Source organism: Puntigrus tetrazona, chromosome 7, assembly GCF_018831695.1.
Source record: "Puntigrus tetrazona isolate hp1 chromosome 7, ASM1883169v1, whole genome shotgun sequence".
NCBI lineage: Eukaryota > Metazoa > Chordata > Actinopteri > Cypriniformes > Cyprinidae > Puntigrus > Puntigrus tetrazona.
The window spans coordinates 34,470,382-34,490,755 of record NC_056705.1 but is presented as its reverse complement, the minus strand read 5'-3'; the positions used below and the strand labels follow the sequence as shown (position 1 = coordinate 34,490,755).

Below are 20,374 nucleotides of genomic sequence, written 5' to 3'. Positions count from 1 at the left end.
TTCTTGGTGGTATGCTGACATTACCCTGGATAACATGGCTCTTGACACAAAGACTTGCTGTCTGGGTCACACATAATGTTGTGTGCATTGCAATATTTTAAGCAAAACTGTGGTTTTAGTACTAATTAAACCCTTACATTCTGCTCTTGTTGGTGGAATGTGCAATCAATGAAGATTGGCTACCAGGCTGGTCAAATTTAGCCATGAAACCAGTGTTTCAGTCTTATTCTCCAACATTCTCCAGTTTTATATACACAGTTTTAACTAAAAATAACTTGTCATAGCACTTGCATGTTGTTTTTGACTGCTTCTATAATTTATTTTGGATAAAAGCATCTGCTAAATGAGTAAATGTAAATGTAAATGTAATGTTAAAATTAAAATGTATAGTTTTATTTGAAACCAGTGAAAATAGATTTTACATGTGTGACAGCCTCACACTGTCTAAAGAGGTTTTAGATGAAAATGTAATAGACAGATAGCAAAACGATCTGCTGGTGTAATCATATCTCCAGAGACACCAAGAAAAAAAAATCAAGTTCTGGTGAAGAAAGAAAACAACTGTTTTAAGTAGCACATAACACAGGCCACACAACCATAAACATGAAGAACAAGAAGAAAGAATGCATGGTCACAAAATGGACTGCAAATACAACTCTTAAACATAAAGTTGTCATATAATTAATCTCTGAATTCTGTATTGTTTGTTTATATATATATATATATATATATATATATATATATATATATATATATATATATATATATATATATATATACAAAAAACTATCTTCATCAGTGCATAGTTTTTAATGGCTTTTAGAATGTAATTTAAACAGCATAATTATTCTGACCGATTTACAGCATCAACATGCTGTATTGCATGTTTATGACAATTCTGAATGCTTCAGTTTTAACAAAAAATATCTAAAGAGGAAGGAGATAAATTAAAGGCATTACCCAACAATGAAAATGTTTCAATATTTACAAATCTTTACAGTATGTTGTTCCAAACCTTATTCTAAGCTAAGCAGAATATTAAATGACGACATGAAGTACTTCAAATCAAAAAAGCACTATGAACATGTCATAAAACTACCATATCACTTGTGTGTCTTCCAAGTCTTGTATAAAAAAATCTTTAAGTTGTTATTTGCTGAAAACCTCCACTCTAGCTCCCTATTTGCATTTATGTAATTTTGAAGCATGAAGACAAGTCACACCAACTTTGGCATTAATGACGCCAAACAGCATAGTTTGTTGTGTGTGATGACTGATCATGATTAACCAGTTTTAATATGCAAAAATGTGAATGACATTTGACAGCTATGGCAGATGGAGGGAATAATGAATTTAATCAGTGCATAATGACATTTCATTGTGTTCCACACTATTTTTGCCTTCATATGAGTTAAAATATAGCAGAGTAAGTTATAGAAAATTATCTTAACTTTCATGGTTTTGTGCATTTGTTAGGTTCAAAAGTATCCAACCCCACTTTCAGAGTAAGGACAAAAGCATTTTCTTTTATGTGGCTTATGGGTTTGGAACAACATGAAGGTGAGTAAATGATTACAGAACTTGTCATTTTTGGGTACACTATTGATTCAAAGGAAAAACTAAAACAAATAACTCTTGTGATTTCTTTGCTTTCTTTGCCTGACAACCACCTCTCAAACATACCTAAAAACCTAAAATAACATGATTGTGGACACAACTGAACTTGTGCTCCAAACAAAAAGCGAGCTCTCCAAAAACTGTGACCAAATCATCCTCAACTGTACAGTTTGATCCAAACGATCTCACACTTCAGGAATAGAATGGTCCATTAGCGACTTTACAATACTGCTGGACATCCTGCAGTGAGAAAAATAATATTAATACGTTTGTGAGATGCAACAAAAGAAAGAAATATTGGCATTGGGTTTTGTCCACCCGCGTTTATTTTCCATACCTTTTCATCATGTGTTCAAAGATGACCACTGGCATCACAGTAACCGTGACAACCCCACCGCTGGAATTAAGGATGTCTGTGATTTGGGAGTCCTAATCAAAGAGATGAAAAAAAGGAGCTTAAATAGGAACCAAGTGTTTTATAGGGCTTTAAAACAGACAGAGCAAAAGTGAAATAAGGTAAACCTTATTTGAAGGTAATTTACCTTCAGTCCGATTATATTCTGACCATTGATCTCACAGATCTGATGATCAGTAAGGAGGCCGTTACGTGCAGCTGAGCTGTCTTTTACTATTGAGGTGATTCGACCCTTTTTAAAAAGAAAGCCGAGCTGCCCGGTCATGTCCTTGTGAAGAGTAAGAGTTCGCTCCAATGGCCTGTAAACAGTAATAGTATTTTCAGTACTGGTTTCAGAAAAACTGGGCAAAAAAAACACTTTTTAAAAAAGTTATAAATTGATTTGCATTTTAATGAGATATGTATTCGATCCCCTATCAATCAACGGATTTCTGGCTCCCAGGTGTCTTTTATAAAAGCTGAGTTTAGGAGCACTCTCCTAAAGGGAGTTTATTACCTTAGAAGACACCTGTCCACAGAAGCAATTAATCAATCAATTTAATTCCAAACTCTACACCATAGCCAAGACCAAAGAGCTGTCCAAGGATGTCAGGGACAAGATTGTAGACCTACACAAAGGTGGAATCATCCAGCAGCTTGGTGAGAAGGTGAAAAACCTACCAATCTACCTTGTTCTTGCAAAATCTCACCTCATTGAGTTTTAATGATCATGAGAATGGTGAGGAATCAGCCCAGAACTACACGAAATCATCTTGTCAATGATCTCAAGGCACTTGGAACCATAGTCACCAAGAAAACAATCCCTCTGCTTGAGCAAGCCTGCTGAAGTTTGCCAATGAGTATCTAAATGATTCAGAGAGGAACTGTGTAAAAGTTTTGTACCAATTCAACTTGGAGGAGGTGGACATGGAGGTGGAAACAATATGCTTTGGGGGTGCTTTAATGCTAAGGGGCAGGACAACTGCATCACATCAAAAAGACCATGTACCATCTGGGCCAGGGCATTAATAATGGTCGTAGATAGGTATTGCAACATGACAATGACCCAAAACACGGTCTAGGCAACTAAGGAATGTCTTAAGAAAAAGCACATTAAGGTCCTTGAGTGGCCTAGCCAGTCTCCAGACCTTAATTCCTCATAGAATCTGTGAAGGGAGCTGAAGGTTTGAGTTGCCAAACATCAGCATTGGAAAGGAGGAGTGGGACAAAATTCCTTCTGAGATGTGTATAAACCAGGTGGCCAACTACAAGAAATGTCTGACCTCTATGATAGCCAACAAGGGTTTCTGCACCAAGTCATGTTTTGTGAAGGGGTCAAATACTTAAATACTTTGAAATGTGTTTTGGGGATTTCTGGATTGTTATTCTGCCTCTGACTGTTAAAATAAACCTACCATTAAAATAATAGAAAGATAATTTCTTTGTCAGTTGGCAAAAGTACAAAATCAGTAGGGGATTTTTTTCCCTCACTGTATGTAATGAGCTGTATGTCTTTATCAAGCTCAGACAGAGGAGTTATGTCAAAAGGATTTATTGAAAGTAATGACAAGGTACAAATGGATGATAATGAGGAACAAAAAGAGAAAAAAAACCCAAAAACTTAATTGTCAGTAAGAGATTGTTAGTAAATGCTTTCACAAGTTTTTGAAAGAGGACTTTTCATAGTTTCTATAATCACTGGTCGTGGACCTGGGCCTGTGTTACTTTGAGGTCTGGTACAAATGGCCTATGACATGGGGTAGAAAAATCATATGATGGTGATTCTGCTATGCCTATTAAACAGATGGACTATTTTGATGACGCACTTCATACTTTTCTGGGACTTCACAGTGTTATTTACTTCAGTCAGAAGCCTCCTGGGTTTAATGCAAAAATCTTAAATTGTGTTCCAAAGATGAACAAAGCTTTTACTGGTTTGGAATGACATTGGAGTAAACGATTCATAACAAAACATCAATTTGGGGTAGAGTAGCTTTTTAACATTAGTCATACACAGGTGTGTTAAACAAGAAAAAAATGCTAATTTTGAACAGCAGGGAGGATTAAGAGCCGCTGAAATAGTTATAACATGCCATAACTTGCCTTAACATTTTGTAACAATTCACTGATAAACTAGTTTTTTTTTTTTTGTTCTTAGCTAAGACATGAAGTTGGCGACCCTGACCCGCTTCCGGTTTGCTTTCATTAGTTCACAAAAAGCTAATTTTCTTGTTTTTGTGAGTGCACACAAGTAGACATACAGTCTTTGTAGATTAGAAAGATGTATTTCCCTTATCTGTATGACCAAAAATTATGAAGTAGGCCTATTTTTAGTAGTATCTGTCCTGTACCAGCGAGCTACTGTTCAGCTCCACACTCCACACTTAAACGGTGCATATTTCTCGAGATTAACATTAGATTGAGCGGCCATGTTGCTGATACGTCCTGCCCCATGTACTGTATTACTATAGGCTGGGTGTTAACAACCTGTCCATAACAGATTCCGTGACTTCCCCAATGTGTGTTTTTTTTTCCTGTGACTAAGTGACTAATTAAATTTCGATTGACCAAGCCTCTTCTGGAGGACTAACTTAGTTTACTATTAGGGGGCATCCCTAGTAATTATATACATTTGATTTACCCCGTTACAGGGGCATGGCAGCTATTTAAATGTGGGAGAGACGTAATTGTCAGGGCAACAACAAATTACAGGACATTTACTACTGCCGTGAGACGAAATAAAAAATAAAAGTATAAGGGACAGAATCAGTTAAACTGGTTGCATCTTATGGTGTTCTCAGAGCAGGCAACGATGCAATGAGATGCAGTGAGTCGTTTCCTATTCAGGGGATCGGGGTTACATATGTAACCAATATCTCTTTCTGAAAACTCATACAGAAGCCATAAGTGTACCCAGAACCCTGACACATAACATGGTTGTTCTCCTGGCGAGTCAAGTTCAAGTTCTATCTTTTGTGATCCATCTCCATCTCCTACATTATTTTCTGTCCAATTTACACTCTGCCAAAATTAAAGTAGTTGGGCTGTCAGAACAATAGCCCTGCAGTGCTTTCGAGTAACAGTGCTTGGTGTTTAATCAATGATCCAAGCTTGAATTCTGACTCAAGGTCTTTTCTCATCCCCCACTATCCTGTGTTGCAAAAAAAAAAAAAAAATAATTTGCTTATACAATTTGACAAATTAAAATACTCTCGACAACTCTTTTCATAAGTGTTTCTGATACCTACATACTCTATCAACAATGGTTTACAACAACAGCTTGCACTGCTGTGCAGATGAAAGGCTTAACTACACACACACACACACACACACCCTCCTGCTTCTGATCTCTTCATGAATAGTTAATGACAACCTGATCCTCATAAATTAAACATCATCGTGCAGAGTATTTGAAACCTGTAAAAATGCTCTGTGTATGACGCGTGTGTGCGTGTGTGTGCGAGTACCTGTCTCGCACAGCCAAAGTGATCTTCTCTGGGTTGGCGTTCTTAAGCTCCTTATGTGCATTATCACTACTCCAGCCAGCACAAGATTTGCCATTGATCTGCAGAATCTGATCACCAAAGCGCAGCCCAGCCAGTGCTGCAGGAGTGTTAGCCTGCACTAATTGCACAAACACGCCCTGAAACACACATTTGGAAACTGAGATTACCATTATAATTTTAGGGTGCAATGATATTATGTGGATGCCATTATTTAGATTAATAAATTCAAAAATGTAAAGTATTTAAATATTAAAGATATACATTATCTATGACTTTGAGGCGGAGACCAATCTTCCCATCCATGTCTTTGCACAGCACCAACTCCCGCACGCCATGTCGAATCTCTGCCCGCTTCACCCCCAGGTCACTTCCTGTTATGGGGGCTGCCGCCCAGCTCATTCCATACGTGCAGACACTAAGAGCCTAAAAATCATTGGGGAATGTATTATACTATTATAACTATTTTGTCACATTACCCAAAATATACTTCATGCAGTAACATCACAATTAATTGTTTTTACTCAAGTTAAATATATTATTCGAAGTGACTGTAATCAAGATGACATACTGTTATGTCAATGAAAGAATTTCCAAAGATAAGGTAAAAACAGCTTCTTAAAAGGTGCAGTATGTAATATTGATAGCTAGCAGCTGAAATGTGTACTGCGGTTCAAATTCAAGAAACTGGAGACAGTTATTTGTCCCAATTCCTCCTCTTCAGACTCAAGGATCACACGGGTTGCCAGATTAGAACACGAAGTGAGAGCAACATACAGTGGAAGGCAACAAGTATTACTTGTTGATGTGATTTATCTATCCTCTGGTTCTCAGTTCTTTTTAGATGCATGCTGAGGATTTTTAGGTTTGGTAAAATCTCTGATCTCCTACCCAGTTTATTCATTGTCTCCCATGGCTGCAATATGCAGTGTTTTTCCACCAACTGGCAACCCCAGTGACAAAATACTATTAGGTAATTTGGCAGTGGGTCGAATCACACACAGCCAAACAAAACAAAACAAGAACATTGGTTCTTTTCTTAACACCGCCAATGTTTTATTAGCGGGTTAAATTGTGTCTTTTTTGTATTTCTCTGTGGATCTGCGCTTCCTTCTTTTTGTTTGTCTTTTAGTAATGGATTGTTTTCACTTGTATATAAAAAGCAAAAAGCAAATCACAAGAGAATGCGTTGTTCTTGTGTCTTTTCTTTTCAGTCACACACACTCACCCCACTGGTCTGGTCAGGAACCGAAGAGGAAAGAGTTTGTTGAGCTTCTTCACTGATATTTAGACCCATAAACTCATTCAGCTCAGGGTACAACCTGCTGGAAGTACCTAAAAAGAAAGACAGTAACACTTTATTTTAGAGACACTTTTATCTATTTGCGTATTAGAACGCATATTGCTTGTATATTGGCTGTTTTCGAACAACTACCTTAATGTTATAAAGAAGATTAAAGCAAATTTTGAGTTTATTGAGGAACAATCATAGATAATAGCGAGAACTGGTTCCCAAACTAAATATGTATTTTGCTTTGCTATGGCACTCTTATTTAAGGCTCGGCTTCTGTCACAAATTACAGAATCATACATAAGTACAGCACAGTATCTGATTCTTACCTATCTCTTCGAACTTTGTATCGTAGTAAGGCTCGGGTTCTGCTGGAGGTAAAGCTTTTAATGGACTTGCAGTAGGAGTGTTCTGCGACTACATAAAATGGGGGGTTAGCATTTAGGATACACACACACACACACATACATATACATACATACAAATAAATCAATGTCCAACCTTCATGAACTTATCCACCTTCATGTCTTCTAGGGATGGATACAGCGACATTTCGTGCACACTGGATGAATTTTCTAAAGAAATGTTCACGTTTAGTCATTGTAACAACAGAAATAACGTAACAACAGACATGCAATTTGCTACCTAAAATAACAAAAAACGCAGCCCAGAAAATTATTATTATCGGTATTTTTGTGGTTTATCTATTGGCAGTTTATTTATAATAATAATTTATTTTTGAACATTAGCTTATTTCCGTGTGTGTTTCGCATAACTCCACAATTTTGTCGAGGTCTAGCTAATTTTCGCTTTATAAACACACTATGACAACGCAGGCTATTAGGTTACCGCGCTCGCGCGAGGAAGGTTTGCTTCGTGCACGTTACAGGTTTTGCACGTCATTGGAATAAAGAAGAGAGCGCGATTTAAAGGATGGTTAATATATACACACACTAGCTGTTACTGTGGCAGGTCAACGTTAGCTCGTTTTCCGCCTCTTTGTAAGAATGCAGTCAGGAGGATGCGCACTCACCTTGACGCTGAAGAAGGCGAACCAATAAAGTATTGTATGGCTTCGGTGCTCGTCTGTCAGGTTTATTTGATGGTAAACGTATGACAGCTGATTCAGTTCTCTGGATCTCAAGCGTAATGGATGTAATATCCTCGGGTGCGCTGGATGAGGGAAACGCAGCCTATACTCGAGAGCAAGTCAGCACATCTCCCCTGAGTGAGCGCCCTCGTTCGACTAAAAATAGCTGTGCTCTCGGTACAGGAAAACGCGTGGACTGTGTTTTTCTGCTGGACTGCAACATTTTTAATAAAATATATGTTTTTGATGATAATAATAATAATAATAATTGTCAACGAGACGCTACTTCAAACTAATCAATCACTACGCTACATCAAAACAGACAAAATTACCAAATAAACAACATATACATCTTATGAGCATGTTTCATGAGCATGAGTTTATGCGCATCTTACAAAGTATTGGTTTTACTGGTTTTGAAAAGAATGTACCTTACGTAGGCTCACTATGTAAAAGAAATGCATAATACATAGCAACCTGATACACACACGCACACACATACATACAGACGTTGTGTATGTTTCTGTGAATTGTGGGGACTTTGAATAGACTTATTTTACTTTTATACTGACCGAACAATATTTTTTTATCCCCTAACCCAATCTTACACCTCACAGAAAAATGTAATTCTAAAACAATACTCTTTTTAATAGTAAAAGGTATTCTTACACGTTGTTTACAATCATGCCCACCTAATCTCAAAAAATACATTTTAATGTAAGCAAATATACAATTACTTTTAAATATAAACATTTTCATCATACAGAAGCGGTGTTGGTGTAAGGCAGTTTACTATTGTGTGGCTGATTTATTAAGCAATTTAACAAAGATCTTCATGTTCCTTCTTGCATCTTATACTTTTCATCCATTTCCTATCATAACTGTTGGTTAGTTTTCCTTCTGTATCTGAGAAGTACATCTCGTGATGGTGGCAGTATACCCAGGCCTGCACGAGTACTGTCTGGAACCACAGTGGCATCAGGGTCACTGAGCTGTAGGTCATAATTCCACAGTGTCAGCGCGAGGAACTGTTTAATCTCATGTACTGCAAAAAAACGGCCAGGACACTCGCTTGCGCCAGAACCAAACGGCAACAAGTAATGCTTTAGTTTGCGATCATTTTTGAAGAAATTACTCTTTCGTTGACCTTTTTCATCCAGGAAGCGGTTATATTTGAACTCCTGGGAAACAGAGAAACATTTTATTTACTGCACATGGCTGTCTGTGTAGAATTGGTCAATGGGATGTTTAAGACATTGCAGTATCAAAGTTACTACTGTATAATGTGTCTTTGTAATTAATGCATTGGTTGACATTTTATACCAATTACATGCTGTATTTTGCGATAGGGACATTGCATTCTTTGTAATCTTGTATACATTTAAGGTAAGTGCAAGCTACGTACAAACTGCTTCCATGCTTCCATGCAATAACCATAGCTAGCATAATTAAATTCTAAATAAAAGTATCCTAAAAATGGAAATTGTTAAAACATGTCTTGCAGTTTGAGAGAGATCACTGGTTAATAAAAAATAAATAATACATACTGTAGGGCTAGGGTAGATTTCCGGATCCAGGTGTATGAGTTGGGGGTAAAGAGCAATGTAATCTCCTTTTCTCACATCAGCTGTCTGATCTGAATCCAGTGTCAGTGTAAAGTCATCACTGGCAACACGTATCATCATGGAGGCACTAGACAGGCGAAGCGCTTCTTCAATAATACTTTCTGAAAACAAAGAAACAGTAATCCACCAAGCAGTACGGTTCAGTATAGTACAGTAAAATAGGCAATTATTTTCATTTCCATTGTCAGAACTTGTGAATGGCACCAAAAACGTGAACCATACATTAACACATTTTTGTCACCCTTCCATATACCTAGAACAGCAAAAAAACTGTAGTAAATATAAAAACCATAATAAACTGCAAACGGATTCCACCTTGGCTCCCACCTCCTCGTTACAGAATACTTCACCTCCCACAAATCCAGCGGAAGTCTCCAACTAGCGGTGTTTGCATACCAAAGCAAGCTCTTGAAAAATTACCCAGAACAACTCACAAAGCAACAGTCTGTCAACGAACCCCTCACGCATTATAAGCTTACTCCGGTAAGCTTTTCTCTCCCTACTAAGTTTGATGGCTCGGCTAACCACTGTAGAGGCTTTATTCACCAAGTCAAATTATATCTCAGCCACCAAGAGGATAAGTTTGAGTCTGAGGAAAAGAAGTGCGCTTTCATAATATCGTTGCTAACTGGCAGAGCGGTAGACTGAGTATCAGCAATGTATTTCCTGCAGCAAATTCGTGAAGTTTTTGAGTATCCAGCCGAAGAGAAGGATATATCCACGCAGATCCTCAGGGAGAATGCTCAGCTGCTGACTTTGCTATAGAGTTTAGAACACTAGCCACACAAAGTGGGTGTAATGATGTCGCTTTGAAAGCCATATTCTTGAGACTAACTTGTAGGGGGGAGGATTTGACTTTCTCCAATCTCGTTACCCTTGCCATCAAGGTGGATAATTTGATGAGACAAGCACCTAAGAGTAAAACTGTCCAAACAAATTACCCTCAACCTGCCACCCCCATGTCAAGTGATCATGACCATGAACTCATGCAACCTGGGCTCTCACGACTTTCAGAGAAAGAGAGAGAGAGACACCGCCTAAACCACCTTTGCTTCCACCTTTACACTCTTTCTCTATTATAGGAGAAGAAGACTTGTACAAACTTGTTAAATAATCTAAACCAGCAACAAGTATGTTAGACCCTATTCCATCTAAACTATTAAAAGATTTGCTTCCAGAAGTCATAGATCCTATTTTAAACATTATTAATTCATCACTGTCATTAACATAAGTTCCCAAAACCTTCAAACTGGCTGTAGTTAAGCCTCTTATTAAGAAACCACATGATCCCAAAGACTTAGTAAATTACAGACCAATCTCTAATCTCCCTTTTCTGTCAAAGATACTAGAAAAGGTAGTATCCTCACAACTGTATTCCTTTTTAGAAAAAAATGGTGTCTGTGAGGATTTCCAATCAGGTTTTAGACCGTACCATAGTACTGAGACTGCTCTCATTAGAGTTACTAATGACCTGCTTTTATCATCTGATCGTGGTTTTATCTCGTTATTAGTGCTATTAGATCTTAGCGCAGCATTCGATACTATCGATCACAACATTCTCTTGGATAGACTAGAAAACTATGTTGGCATTAGAGGAAGCGCCTTAGCATGGTTTAAATCATATCTATCTGAGCGCTATCAGTTTGTAGCATGAAATGAGGAGGTATCATATCGCTCAAAAGTGAAATATGGAGTTCCTCAAGGCTCAGTGCTAGGACCATTACTTTTCAACCTGTACATGTTACCTCTGGGAGATATTATCAGGAGTCATGGTGTTAGCTTTCACTGCTATGCTGATGATACTCAGCTCTATGTTTCAGCGCAGCCTGGTGATACACACCAAATTGAGAATCTAACAGAATGCATAGTCGATATAAAAAGCTGGATGATGAGTAACTTCCTAATGCTAAATTCGGAAAAAACAGAGGTGCTAATAATTGGACCTAAAACCCCCACAGATAGTAGTCTAGAACACAGCCTATCACTTGATGGCTGCTCTGTTAATTCTTCATCATCAGTTAGGAACCTAGGTGTGCTGTTTGACAGCAATCTTTCCTTCGAAAATCATGTTTCTAGCATCTGTAAAACTGTGTTTTTCCATCTTAAAAATATATCTAAATTACAACCTATGCTTTCAACCTCTAATGCAGAAATATTAATTCATGCGTTTATGACCTCGAGGTTAGATTATTGTAATGCTTTATTGGGTGGTTGTTCTGCACGCTTAATAAACAAACTTTAGCTAGTCCAAAACGCAGCAGCCAGAGTCCTTACTAGAACTAGGAAGTATGATCACATTAGCCCGGTTCTGTCAACACTGCACTGGCTCCCTATCAAACATCGGATAGATTTTAAAATCTTATTAATTACCTATAAAGCCCTGAATAGTTTAGCTCCTCAATACTTGAGCGAGCTCTTATCACATTATAGTCCTGCACGTCCGCTGCATTCTCAAAACTCTGGCCATTTGATAATACCTAGAATATCAAATCAAATTCAAATTCAAATTCAAATTCAAATTCAAATTTTATTTGTCACATACACATACATACATGGTACGACATGCAGTGAAATGTTCTTTACAACCATCCAGCATCAAAATAGAAACAAAATAAAATTTAAATGTATATATAAATATAAAATATAAGAAATATATATAAAAAAAGAAGTGTGCAAAGTAGAATATAAAAATAAAATAAAATAGAATATAAATATAAAGTATAAGATATAAAGTGTAAAGTGTAAGTGTAAGGTGGCTGTGCAATGTCCAGTGCAAAGTGGCTAGTGCAATTGTCCAAATGTAAGTGGCGAGTATCTGGGGAAAGAGGGGTGCACATGGGAATTCCGGTATTTAGGTGCTGGGTGTTCTCTGGTTCAGACTCCGAATGGCCTGCGGGAAGAAGCTCCTCCTCATTCTCTCTGTGTTTGCCTTCAGGGAACGAAAGCGCTTTCCTGAACGCAGCAGAGAAAAGAGTCCATTGTTGGGATGGCTGAGGTCTTCCACGATCTTCCTGGCCCTGGTACAGCACCGCTTGTTGTAGATGTGCTGCAGCACAGGGAGCTCAGTGCGGATGGTGCGCTCAGCTGACCGCACCACCTTCTGGAGAGCTCGCCTGTCCTGCATGGTGCTGTTTCCAAACCAGGAGGTGATGTTTCCCGTCAGGACACTCTCGATGGTGCAGGTGTAAAAGTTCCTGAGCACCTGAGATGGGAGTCTGAAGTCCCTTAAGCGCCTCAGATGGTATAGACGCTGCCGGGCCTTCTTCACCAGGGTGTTGATGTGACAGGACCAAGACAGGTCCTGCGTGATGTGAACACCCAGGTACCGAAAACTGTCCACTCTCTCACTGGGGTCCCGTCGATCTTGATGGGATGGTAAGAGCGCACCTGCTTCGTGCTGAAGTCCACTATTAACTCCTTTGTTTTGCTGACGTTCAGGAGAAGATTGTTCTCCTGACACCATCTCTCCAGGTTGTTGATCTCCTGAAGGTAGGCCATCTCATCGTTGTTGGAGATCAGGCCCACCACGACAGTGTCGTCAGCAAATTTAATGATGGTGGTGGAGTTTGTAGTGGCCACACAGTCATGTGTGTACAGCGAGTACAGCAGGGGCTCAGAACACAACCCTGAGGGGCTCCAGTGCTGAGAGTGAGGGAGGATGAGGTGTGTTTTCCCATCCGTACGGCTTGTGGTCTGTCGGTCAGGAAGTTGGTGATCCAGTGACGCAGGGATGGGCTGAGTCCCAGGACCTCCAACTTCGAGGTGAGCGTGGAGGGAACTATGGTGTTGAACGCTGAACTATAGTCCACGAACAGCATTTTCACATAGTTCCCTTTCCTAAAATCCAGGTGGCTTGTGGTTGTGTGGAGGAGGTGTGTGATGGCATCCTCCGTAGACCGGTTTTGGCGGTAAGCAAACTGTAGTGGGTCCAGTGTGTCCGGTAGTGATGCGGTGATGAAGTCTCTGACGAGTCTCTCAAGCACTTCATCACTACAGACGTCAGAGCTACAGGGCGGTAATCATTAAGGCAAGATGGTTGAGGTTTCTTCGGCACAGGAACAATGATGGACTCTTTGAAACACGAGGGGACTACAGACTGTTTCAGGGAGAGATTAAATATCTCAGTGAACACCGGTGCTAGCTGGTCAGCACAGGCTCTCAGAACCCGACCTGTGATGCCGTCAGGTCCTGCTGCCTTCCTGGTGTTCACTCTCCTGAATGCCCTCCTTACGCTCGTGCTCCGAAATGGTGAACGCGATTTCCTCTCCGGCTCTCTCGGCGTGCGTGTTGTTCATCATGCGCTAGCGGCGCTAGTGTGATTAGCGTGATTAGCTGCAGCCTCGAAACGAGCATAAAGGTGTTTAGCTCGTCTGCCAGAGAAGCATCCGCGCTCCACTCTGGAGGTTGGCGTTTTATAGTCCGTGATGTTTCTCAGTCCCTGCCAAAGGCTCCTAGAGTCACTGTGTTGAAACTGTGACTCTAGTTTCCTCCCATAGCGCCTCTTTGCCTCCTTTACCGCTCTCATGACGCTGTACGACGCAGCCTTGTATTCAGACATATCCCCGTTGACAATCCCGTATTATAGGCTGCGGAGCGGGATCTCAGAGAGTCGCGGATAGTTTTGTCTACCCACGGCTTCTGGTTGGGAAACGCCCTGATGACGGTTTTCTACCGTGTCATCCGCTAGTTTCGATGAATCCCACCACCGCCTCCGTGAACACGTTGACGCCCTCGGAGCTACACCTGAACATGGCCCAGTCTGCGTCATCCAAAGCGCCCTGCAGAGCGGCCACCGAATGGTCAGTCCAGCGTGACACCTCCTCTGTACCGGGCTTCCTGTTTCAGCCTCTGTTTGTAAACAGGTACGAGGAAAATGGCGGCATGGTCCGATTTACCAAACGGTGGGCATGATTTTGCCTTGTAGCTCTCTCTGAAGGGTGTGTAACAGTGATCCAGTGTCCTTTCGCCCCTGGTGGGGCAGGTGATGTGCTGGTGAAAGTTCGGCAGTGCGCGCTTGAGGTTTGCACTGTTAAAATCCCCAGCACAATGAGTGCGGCGTCCGGTGCTGTGTCTGGTGTGTTGTGAGGTGGTCGTAAAATCCCATATTGCAGCGTCCGTGTCCGCTTGAGGTGGAATATAAACGGCGCTGACTATGACCGAGCTGAATTCCGTGGAAGATAGAAAGGGCGACATTTGATGGTCAGAAGTTCCAGGTTTGGTGTGCAGGAGCGTGAGAGAAGAACAACGCTCGCGCTGTCGCACCAGCGGTTGTTCACCATCAGACACACTCCACCTCCCGTGTCTTCCCGACTCCATTGTTCTGTCCATGCGGTAAACGGAGAAAAACTCGGCCGGTTGTATGGCGTGGTCCGTACCGCTGGGTTCAGCCATGTCTCGGTGAAGCAGAGGAGGTTGCAGTCCCGAATGTCTCTCTGGAACTTGATCCTTGCCCTGAGGTCATCGAGCTTGTTTTCCAGAGACTGGACGTTGGCTAACAGGACACTAGGTAGGGAGCGCGTGTGAGCGTGCCCTCAACCTGTTCCTGACGCCGGCTCGCTTCCTCGTGGACGCCGGTGCGGGTCGCGTCCTTTGTCTTCGTCAGGATCTCGCCCGGCCAGCATGGGTCCGGGTTTAAAAACGGCGAAAGTTGGGTGCATTGTACACCAATAGATATAAGAGTGGCTCGGTCGTATGTAATAATAGCCATCTTATATAAAGAAAACCGCGCAGACTGTCCAAAATACTAACAATTAAAAGAAAAACAGAAAGTTTTGCAGGAGCGGTCGTGACGGCAGCCGAACTCAACGGCGCCATCTTGATCGAAATCAACTGCAGGCGGCAGATCCTTTTCCTATCTAGCACCTAAACTCTGGAACAATCTCCCTAACTCTGTTCGGGAAGCAGACACACTCTGCCAGTTTAAATCTAGATTAAAGACACATCTTTTTAACTTAGCCTACACATAACACACCAACACACTTTTTATTATTCAAATCCGTTAGGATTTTTAGGCTGCATTACTTAGATTTGCTGGAACCGCAACACTATTTCCTAAAATACGATGTACTTGTGACATCGTAAAAAGAATGGCATCTACGCTAATATTAGTCCTGTCTCTTTCTCAATCTGTTTTCACAGTTTGTATCCAGACTAGATGGTGGATCAGCACACATAGATTATGTTCATCAGAGACCAGAAAACCTAGATGCGTCCTTGGACAGATCACCAGATCCTGATGCACACACACACACACGCACACACTAAGTCATTTACACTACCTGACACAGCTGCGTTTAAAATTGAACTGGAAGTTAAGTGCTGGGCGTCCGGTCAGAGGAGAACTGACCCCAACTGAGTCTGGTTTCTCCCAAGGTTTTTTTTTCCATTCTGTATGCATGGGGTTTTGTTTCCTTGCCGCTGTCGCCTCTGGCTTGCTTGGTTGGGGACACTTAACTTCTAGTGATTTAACGTCGAATTGATTACAGAGACCGTCTCTGCATTTAATAAGAAATTGGTCACTCTCTTCATTATACATCCCTGTCATTGTCCCTACATTATACTGTTCAGTGCTTTGATGGAACCTGTGTTGTTAAAAGCACTATATAAATAAAAATGATTGATTGATTGATTGATTGATTCTACTGTGGTACAACCGGACATCAAAGCAAAGGATATCCGCACAAACTCTTAGCAACCAGGGTTAATATCAAATCCCCACTCTACCAGTAACTCTAATGTTTATCTCCGTATCAATTGACTTAACAGCAATGATAGATTCTGGAGCCACCTTGAACCTGATAAGATTGCAACTTCATGTCAAAACACCAAATATTTACTCAGCCCTGTAATCCCCCCATACAAATTAAAGTAATCGACAATACTCTCATCGGTAAGGGAATCAAGAACTCAAACCCTTACGCTCTAAGTCGGTCTCCTTCACCAAGAATCTATATCCATGTGGTGGACTCTCCCAAGCCCAAAATTATTTTGGGATTTCCATGGCTTGCCACTAACGATCCCCAAATTTTTTGCCATTGCGGTGAGTTATTAAACTGGTCATCATTCTGCCATAGTCAGTGTAACACTACCACTGTTGAGAGCCCAGCTAACCAAATAAGCAGTGACTGTTCCCTCGTGTTACAAAGATCTCCTCAAAGTGTTCGGTAAAACCCAAGCCACAAAATTACCACCTCAAAATAATGGCCACTATCCAACAGCATTACCAAGCTTGGAAGAGCTAGGATAAATTTTTTAAAAACTCAGACTGTGTTCATCTGAAAGAAGAAAGTCATATACATCTAGGATTATTTCAGGGTGAGTAGATTGTGGGGTTATTTTAATTTTTGGGAGAACTATTCCTTTAACTCGACTAGTGTTAACATTTGAGTTAAACATGAGATATAATTCTTCTTAATGCGAGAATGACTACTCTCCTTCATACATGACACCTAACAAATAAGGTGTCCACATAAACCAATCACCCACAAGAAATCACCTACCTAACACAGCCATAGAGTCCAGCTGCTCTCTAGAAAGGCAGATTGTTTGGTCCTGGTTGTTTATTAACTGACCTAAAAAAACCCTGTTGACCTCTGTGCAAGCAGCGGTGAAAGCTTCAACAGACCTGAGGGTCAGAACACACAAAAAATACATGTAAATACATACACATGCTTTAACTTAATTTTTACTGTAAATGTATTATTCAACAGGCCTACAGAAAGGTGGAAAAGTCAGAGACCACAATAAAAATAGTATTCTAATTGAATACGATTCTATTCTAATTGAATATTCTAATGAATCCTACTGTTTGCCAGGCATATATTTTTTCCTTTGTAGGGAAAATTATATTTTAGTTAATAAATAGAGACTATATATTTGCCAGAATTCTAAATCTGGATGTCATATTTTCAGAGATATCAGATGTTTGGATGTTTGAGCTTGAGAGCTTCTCCTGCTTTGTCTTTAGATTTCTCTAAACAATAAACCAGCTGTTTTGGCTAAAATATTTCCCATTCAATGAAATATTTTAGCATGGAGCCCATTCAAATAAGGGACCATTTAAAGGTCCATCAACTTCAGCTAACCACAAACCACATTTTCAGAGCTTACAAAGTTTGAAGAGCTGGTATTTACTGTGTAATATTTGTGTATATCTGATTAGTTACAGAGAGTAAGTGAATGTTCTTTGCCACATTTATATATATTTATATCTACAGTATATTTAAAAGAAATTAACCATGCATGTACGACTGTTAAGTACAACCGTGTTTCTTATTTGTTACCACGTACATACACTTCAGATAAGTACCTTGTGTTATCACTCACTTGCCTGTAGATACAAGATATTTACCATATATGTACCAGGGAATTACACATACTGTAAAATAAAGTGCCCCCTTGATAATATGCCAACTTACCTCAATGTATAGTACAGGCTCCAGAAAGCTGCTGGCAGAGTATTAGCCTGTGATGCCCATAGCATGCACACATGTGTCTTTGCTTTTCCACTTTCATCCAAATGCATGCGGTCAAATACATTCATTCTGCGCTGAATCAGATCTGAGATGCATTTCCGGCAATGAAGCTTATCATTTAGCAATTCTTCTGCTAAGGCTTCCCTTGCCCGCCATGCTTTTGTGCACAAACCAATGGGAACCCCTGCAGCCAGTACAGGGAAAGCATGATCAAACACCAAAAAGTCTTGCACCATTTTCTGCATGCATATTCTGGTGCCTGACATGTCATCGGCCTGTAGAGACCCTGGATTCTTTCCAAACAGAGTAAGAAACCCTGCCTCAAACATGATGCGGTTTGTGAAGCTCTGAAGACCCTCTTCAAGCCAGTCATGCTCATATGGTAGACCGCGTTCCAAAACCATCTGCAGATTGCCTAGCATGGACTCTGATAGCTGCTGCAGGGACAGGCCTTGAAGTGTCTGTCGAAAAATGCTGTGAACTTCCTTATAACTCTCACTGAGCAGCAAAGAGCTAAAGTCAGCATGACCAAAGACCTGTGTATATATGTGAAAGAGAAAGATAAACAGACATGCAAAAAATGCAGGCAGAGAATCAGGATCAAACTCATGTTTTACATTTATTCCATTATATTCGAAGTGATTGAAATGAGGAACATCGCAACACTTTGTCACAAAATCCAACAGTTTGTAAGTTCTCTTTCAAACATTCACTCATAATCCTCACTCTAAAGGGGTCTGTCATCGTTGGGAGATAATTACAGAGGTTGAGTCTCCTGAACTTCTACGTTCAGCAGAAACTCCTTACTTTCTTATCAGAATACTTGAAGAGAGTCTTCTGAAGAGATTGTAACTTAGGTTTTCAGTGGCATCTTTAAGAACTCAGTCATCTCTAGAGTATCTATCCTTCCACACTAAACAGTGCATGAACGGGAAGACATCTAAAACCTGCAGTGGTGGGGGAAGCACTGCTCTAGAAAATATTTAGAAAGTTTCATGACTTGTTCAGACATGCAGCTTCATCATGGATATCTTCATGGATATTTTATGGTATTTTAAGGTCCTGCATAACTTTTTGATTTGTCTGGTACCTGTACTGACTTGAAATGACATGAATTTCAGTTAGAGGAGGGGAAGAAATCAGTGCTATCTGTGTCCATGCATGTGTAGAGTAGCCCTACTAAAAACATAAGAGTACTTAAAAATTTTCAATGAAGTACAGATTTAAAAATTAGACATTTCTCTAATTATCTTATTATTCTTTTTAAAGGCCAAAAAATAAGATTCAAAGAAAAGCCTCTTGAGATCAGAAAACAACACTCTCTTGATTCAGGCTTGTTTCATAATGCCCCAATCCCTCATATTAATTTACTTACCCGGTGTGAAAAACCAATCGCAAACTTCTGAAAGTCAAGATTTTTGCTTTGCCGCATCACAATGGAGAAAGAAAATGGGTCTGTTACAAAAGTGAAGTACTTCCCAGCAATCTTACATGTGAAAACATTCCCATATTTTTTCTGAGTCTCTCTTAAGAAGCTTAAAGGGTTTGAAACATAATCCAACGTGACACCAATGAATGGCAGCCAACCAGTAATTAATGGAGGTTCCCCTTCTCTCCTGTAAATACATCCATACAATGACAGAGAGCATAGTTAGCACGTATACGCACATACAGTCATGGCCAAAATTGTTGGCACCCCTGTTGGCACAATTTTACTTCCTGAGAAGTTTTACTTTAAATAATGTAATGTTGTAGAATAAAATAAGTAATTGTTTAGGGCTTTTATAAATAAAATGAATAAAATGTTGTCCAAAGAAAAGTACTATAACATATTTTGATTTACTTAATACTTATACTTAGTAATAATTCTACTGTACGTGGACTGCTGTAACTTACGAAAGTTAAGCGTTATTCAAGAGAGACTTCTGTTAATAAATGCGAGTTCATCTCACCTTTTCCGTGAGTATCCGCATACCCACACTATCCAAAATGTAAGAAGAATCGTCGTAATAATGACAAGAAAGGTAGCCATATCGGGTAACCTGCGTTTTGCTTTCCCCCCAACTACATTTTGATCGCTCGTTCCCTGCCCTCGCCTTAGACGCGCACGCAGCAGGCTTGACGCAACACGCACGCGCGCGTATTTAGACACTTTTTAACGAGACCTGTGAACTGATGGCATACGTTATTACTTAGGAAAGTTTCTGAGGAAGTTACTCATTTGGCTTAATATTTTTTGATCTGATACGATGACAGTGATACATTTTCTGTATTGCGGATTAAGTGCCCAAATATGTTTCAGAGCCACTGAATAAAGAAAAAATTGAAGACTAAGTGAAAAATAAAGAATAACCGATGGTGTCAGACTGTTGGACACAAA

The 20,374-nt window shown here is 40.0% G+C and overlaps 2 protein-coding genes across 2 annotated transcripts; both read right to left on the bottom strand.

Annotated features, from left to right (window-relative positions):
* Positions 1 to 371: 371 nt before the first annotated feature.
* LOC122349355 (syndecan binding protein (syntenin)) lies at positions 372 to 8,380 on the bottom strand. The gene is made up of 9 exons (XM_043245366.1): positions 7,839 to 8,380; positions 7,307 to 7,380; positions 7,135 to 7,222; positions 6,743 to 6,849; positions 5,779 to 5,940; positions 5,479 to 5,654; positions 2,160 to 2,331; positions 1,955 to 2,046; positions 372 to 1,857 (listed from the first exon to the last, which is right to left on the bottom strand). Exons 2-9 carry the CDS (start codon positions 7,355 to 7,357, stop codon positions 1,803 to 1,805), a joined length of 903 nt encoding a protein of 300 aa, XP_043101301.1. The 5' UTR covers positions 7,358 to 7,380; positions 7,839 to 8,380; the 3' UTR covers positions 372 to 1,802.
* A 139-nt stretch (positions 8,381 to 8,519) lies between these two features.
* LOC122349354 (cytochrome P450 7A1) lies at positions 8,520 to 20,096 on the bottom strand. The gene is made up of 6 exons (XM_043245365.1): positions 19,947 to 20,096; positions 19,370 to 19,610; positions 17,938 to 18,530; positions 17,020 to 17,144; positions 9,443 to 9,621; positions 8,520 to 9,076 (listed from the first exon to the last, which is right to left on the bottom strand). The coding sequence occupies exons 1-6, from the start codon at positions 20,024 to 20,026 to the stop codon at positions 8,771 to 8,773; spliced, it is 1,524 nt and encodes a 507-aa protein (XP_043101300.1). The 5' UTR covers positions 20,027 to 20,096; the 3' UTR covers positions 8,520 to 8,770.
* Positions 20,097 to 20,374: the final 278 nt, after the last annotated feature.

Bases quoted from the DNA above. Each gene is read 5' to 3' on its own strand.
- LOC122349354 (XM_043245365.1), bottom strand. From the start codon at position 20,026: ATGGCTACCTTTCTTGTCATTATTACGACGATTCTTCTTACATTTTGG. The intron at 18,531-19,369 runs GTAAGTAAATTA...ATATATACACAG, and splicing joins CGATTGGTTTTTCACACCGG to GTCTTTGGTCATGCTGACTT. The intron at 9,077-9,442 runs GTATGTATTATT...TCTGTTTCCCAG, and splicing joins AAATCTACCCTAGCCCTACA to GAGTTCAAATATAACCGCTT.
- LOC122349355 (XM_043245366.1), bottom strand. From the start codon at position 7,357: ATGTCGCTGTATCCATCCCTAGAAGACATGAAGGTGGATAAGTTCATG. The intron at 6,850-7,134 runs GTAAGAATCAGA...CTTTCTTTTTAG, and splicing joins TACAAAGTTCGAAGAGATAG to GTACTTCCAGCAGGTTGTAC. The intron at 5,941-6,742 runs GTGAGTGTGTGT...AATGATTTTTAG, and splicing joins TTCCTGACCAGACCAGTGGG to GCTCTTAGTGTCTGCACGTA.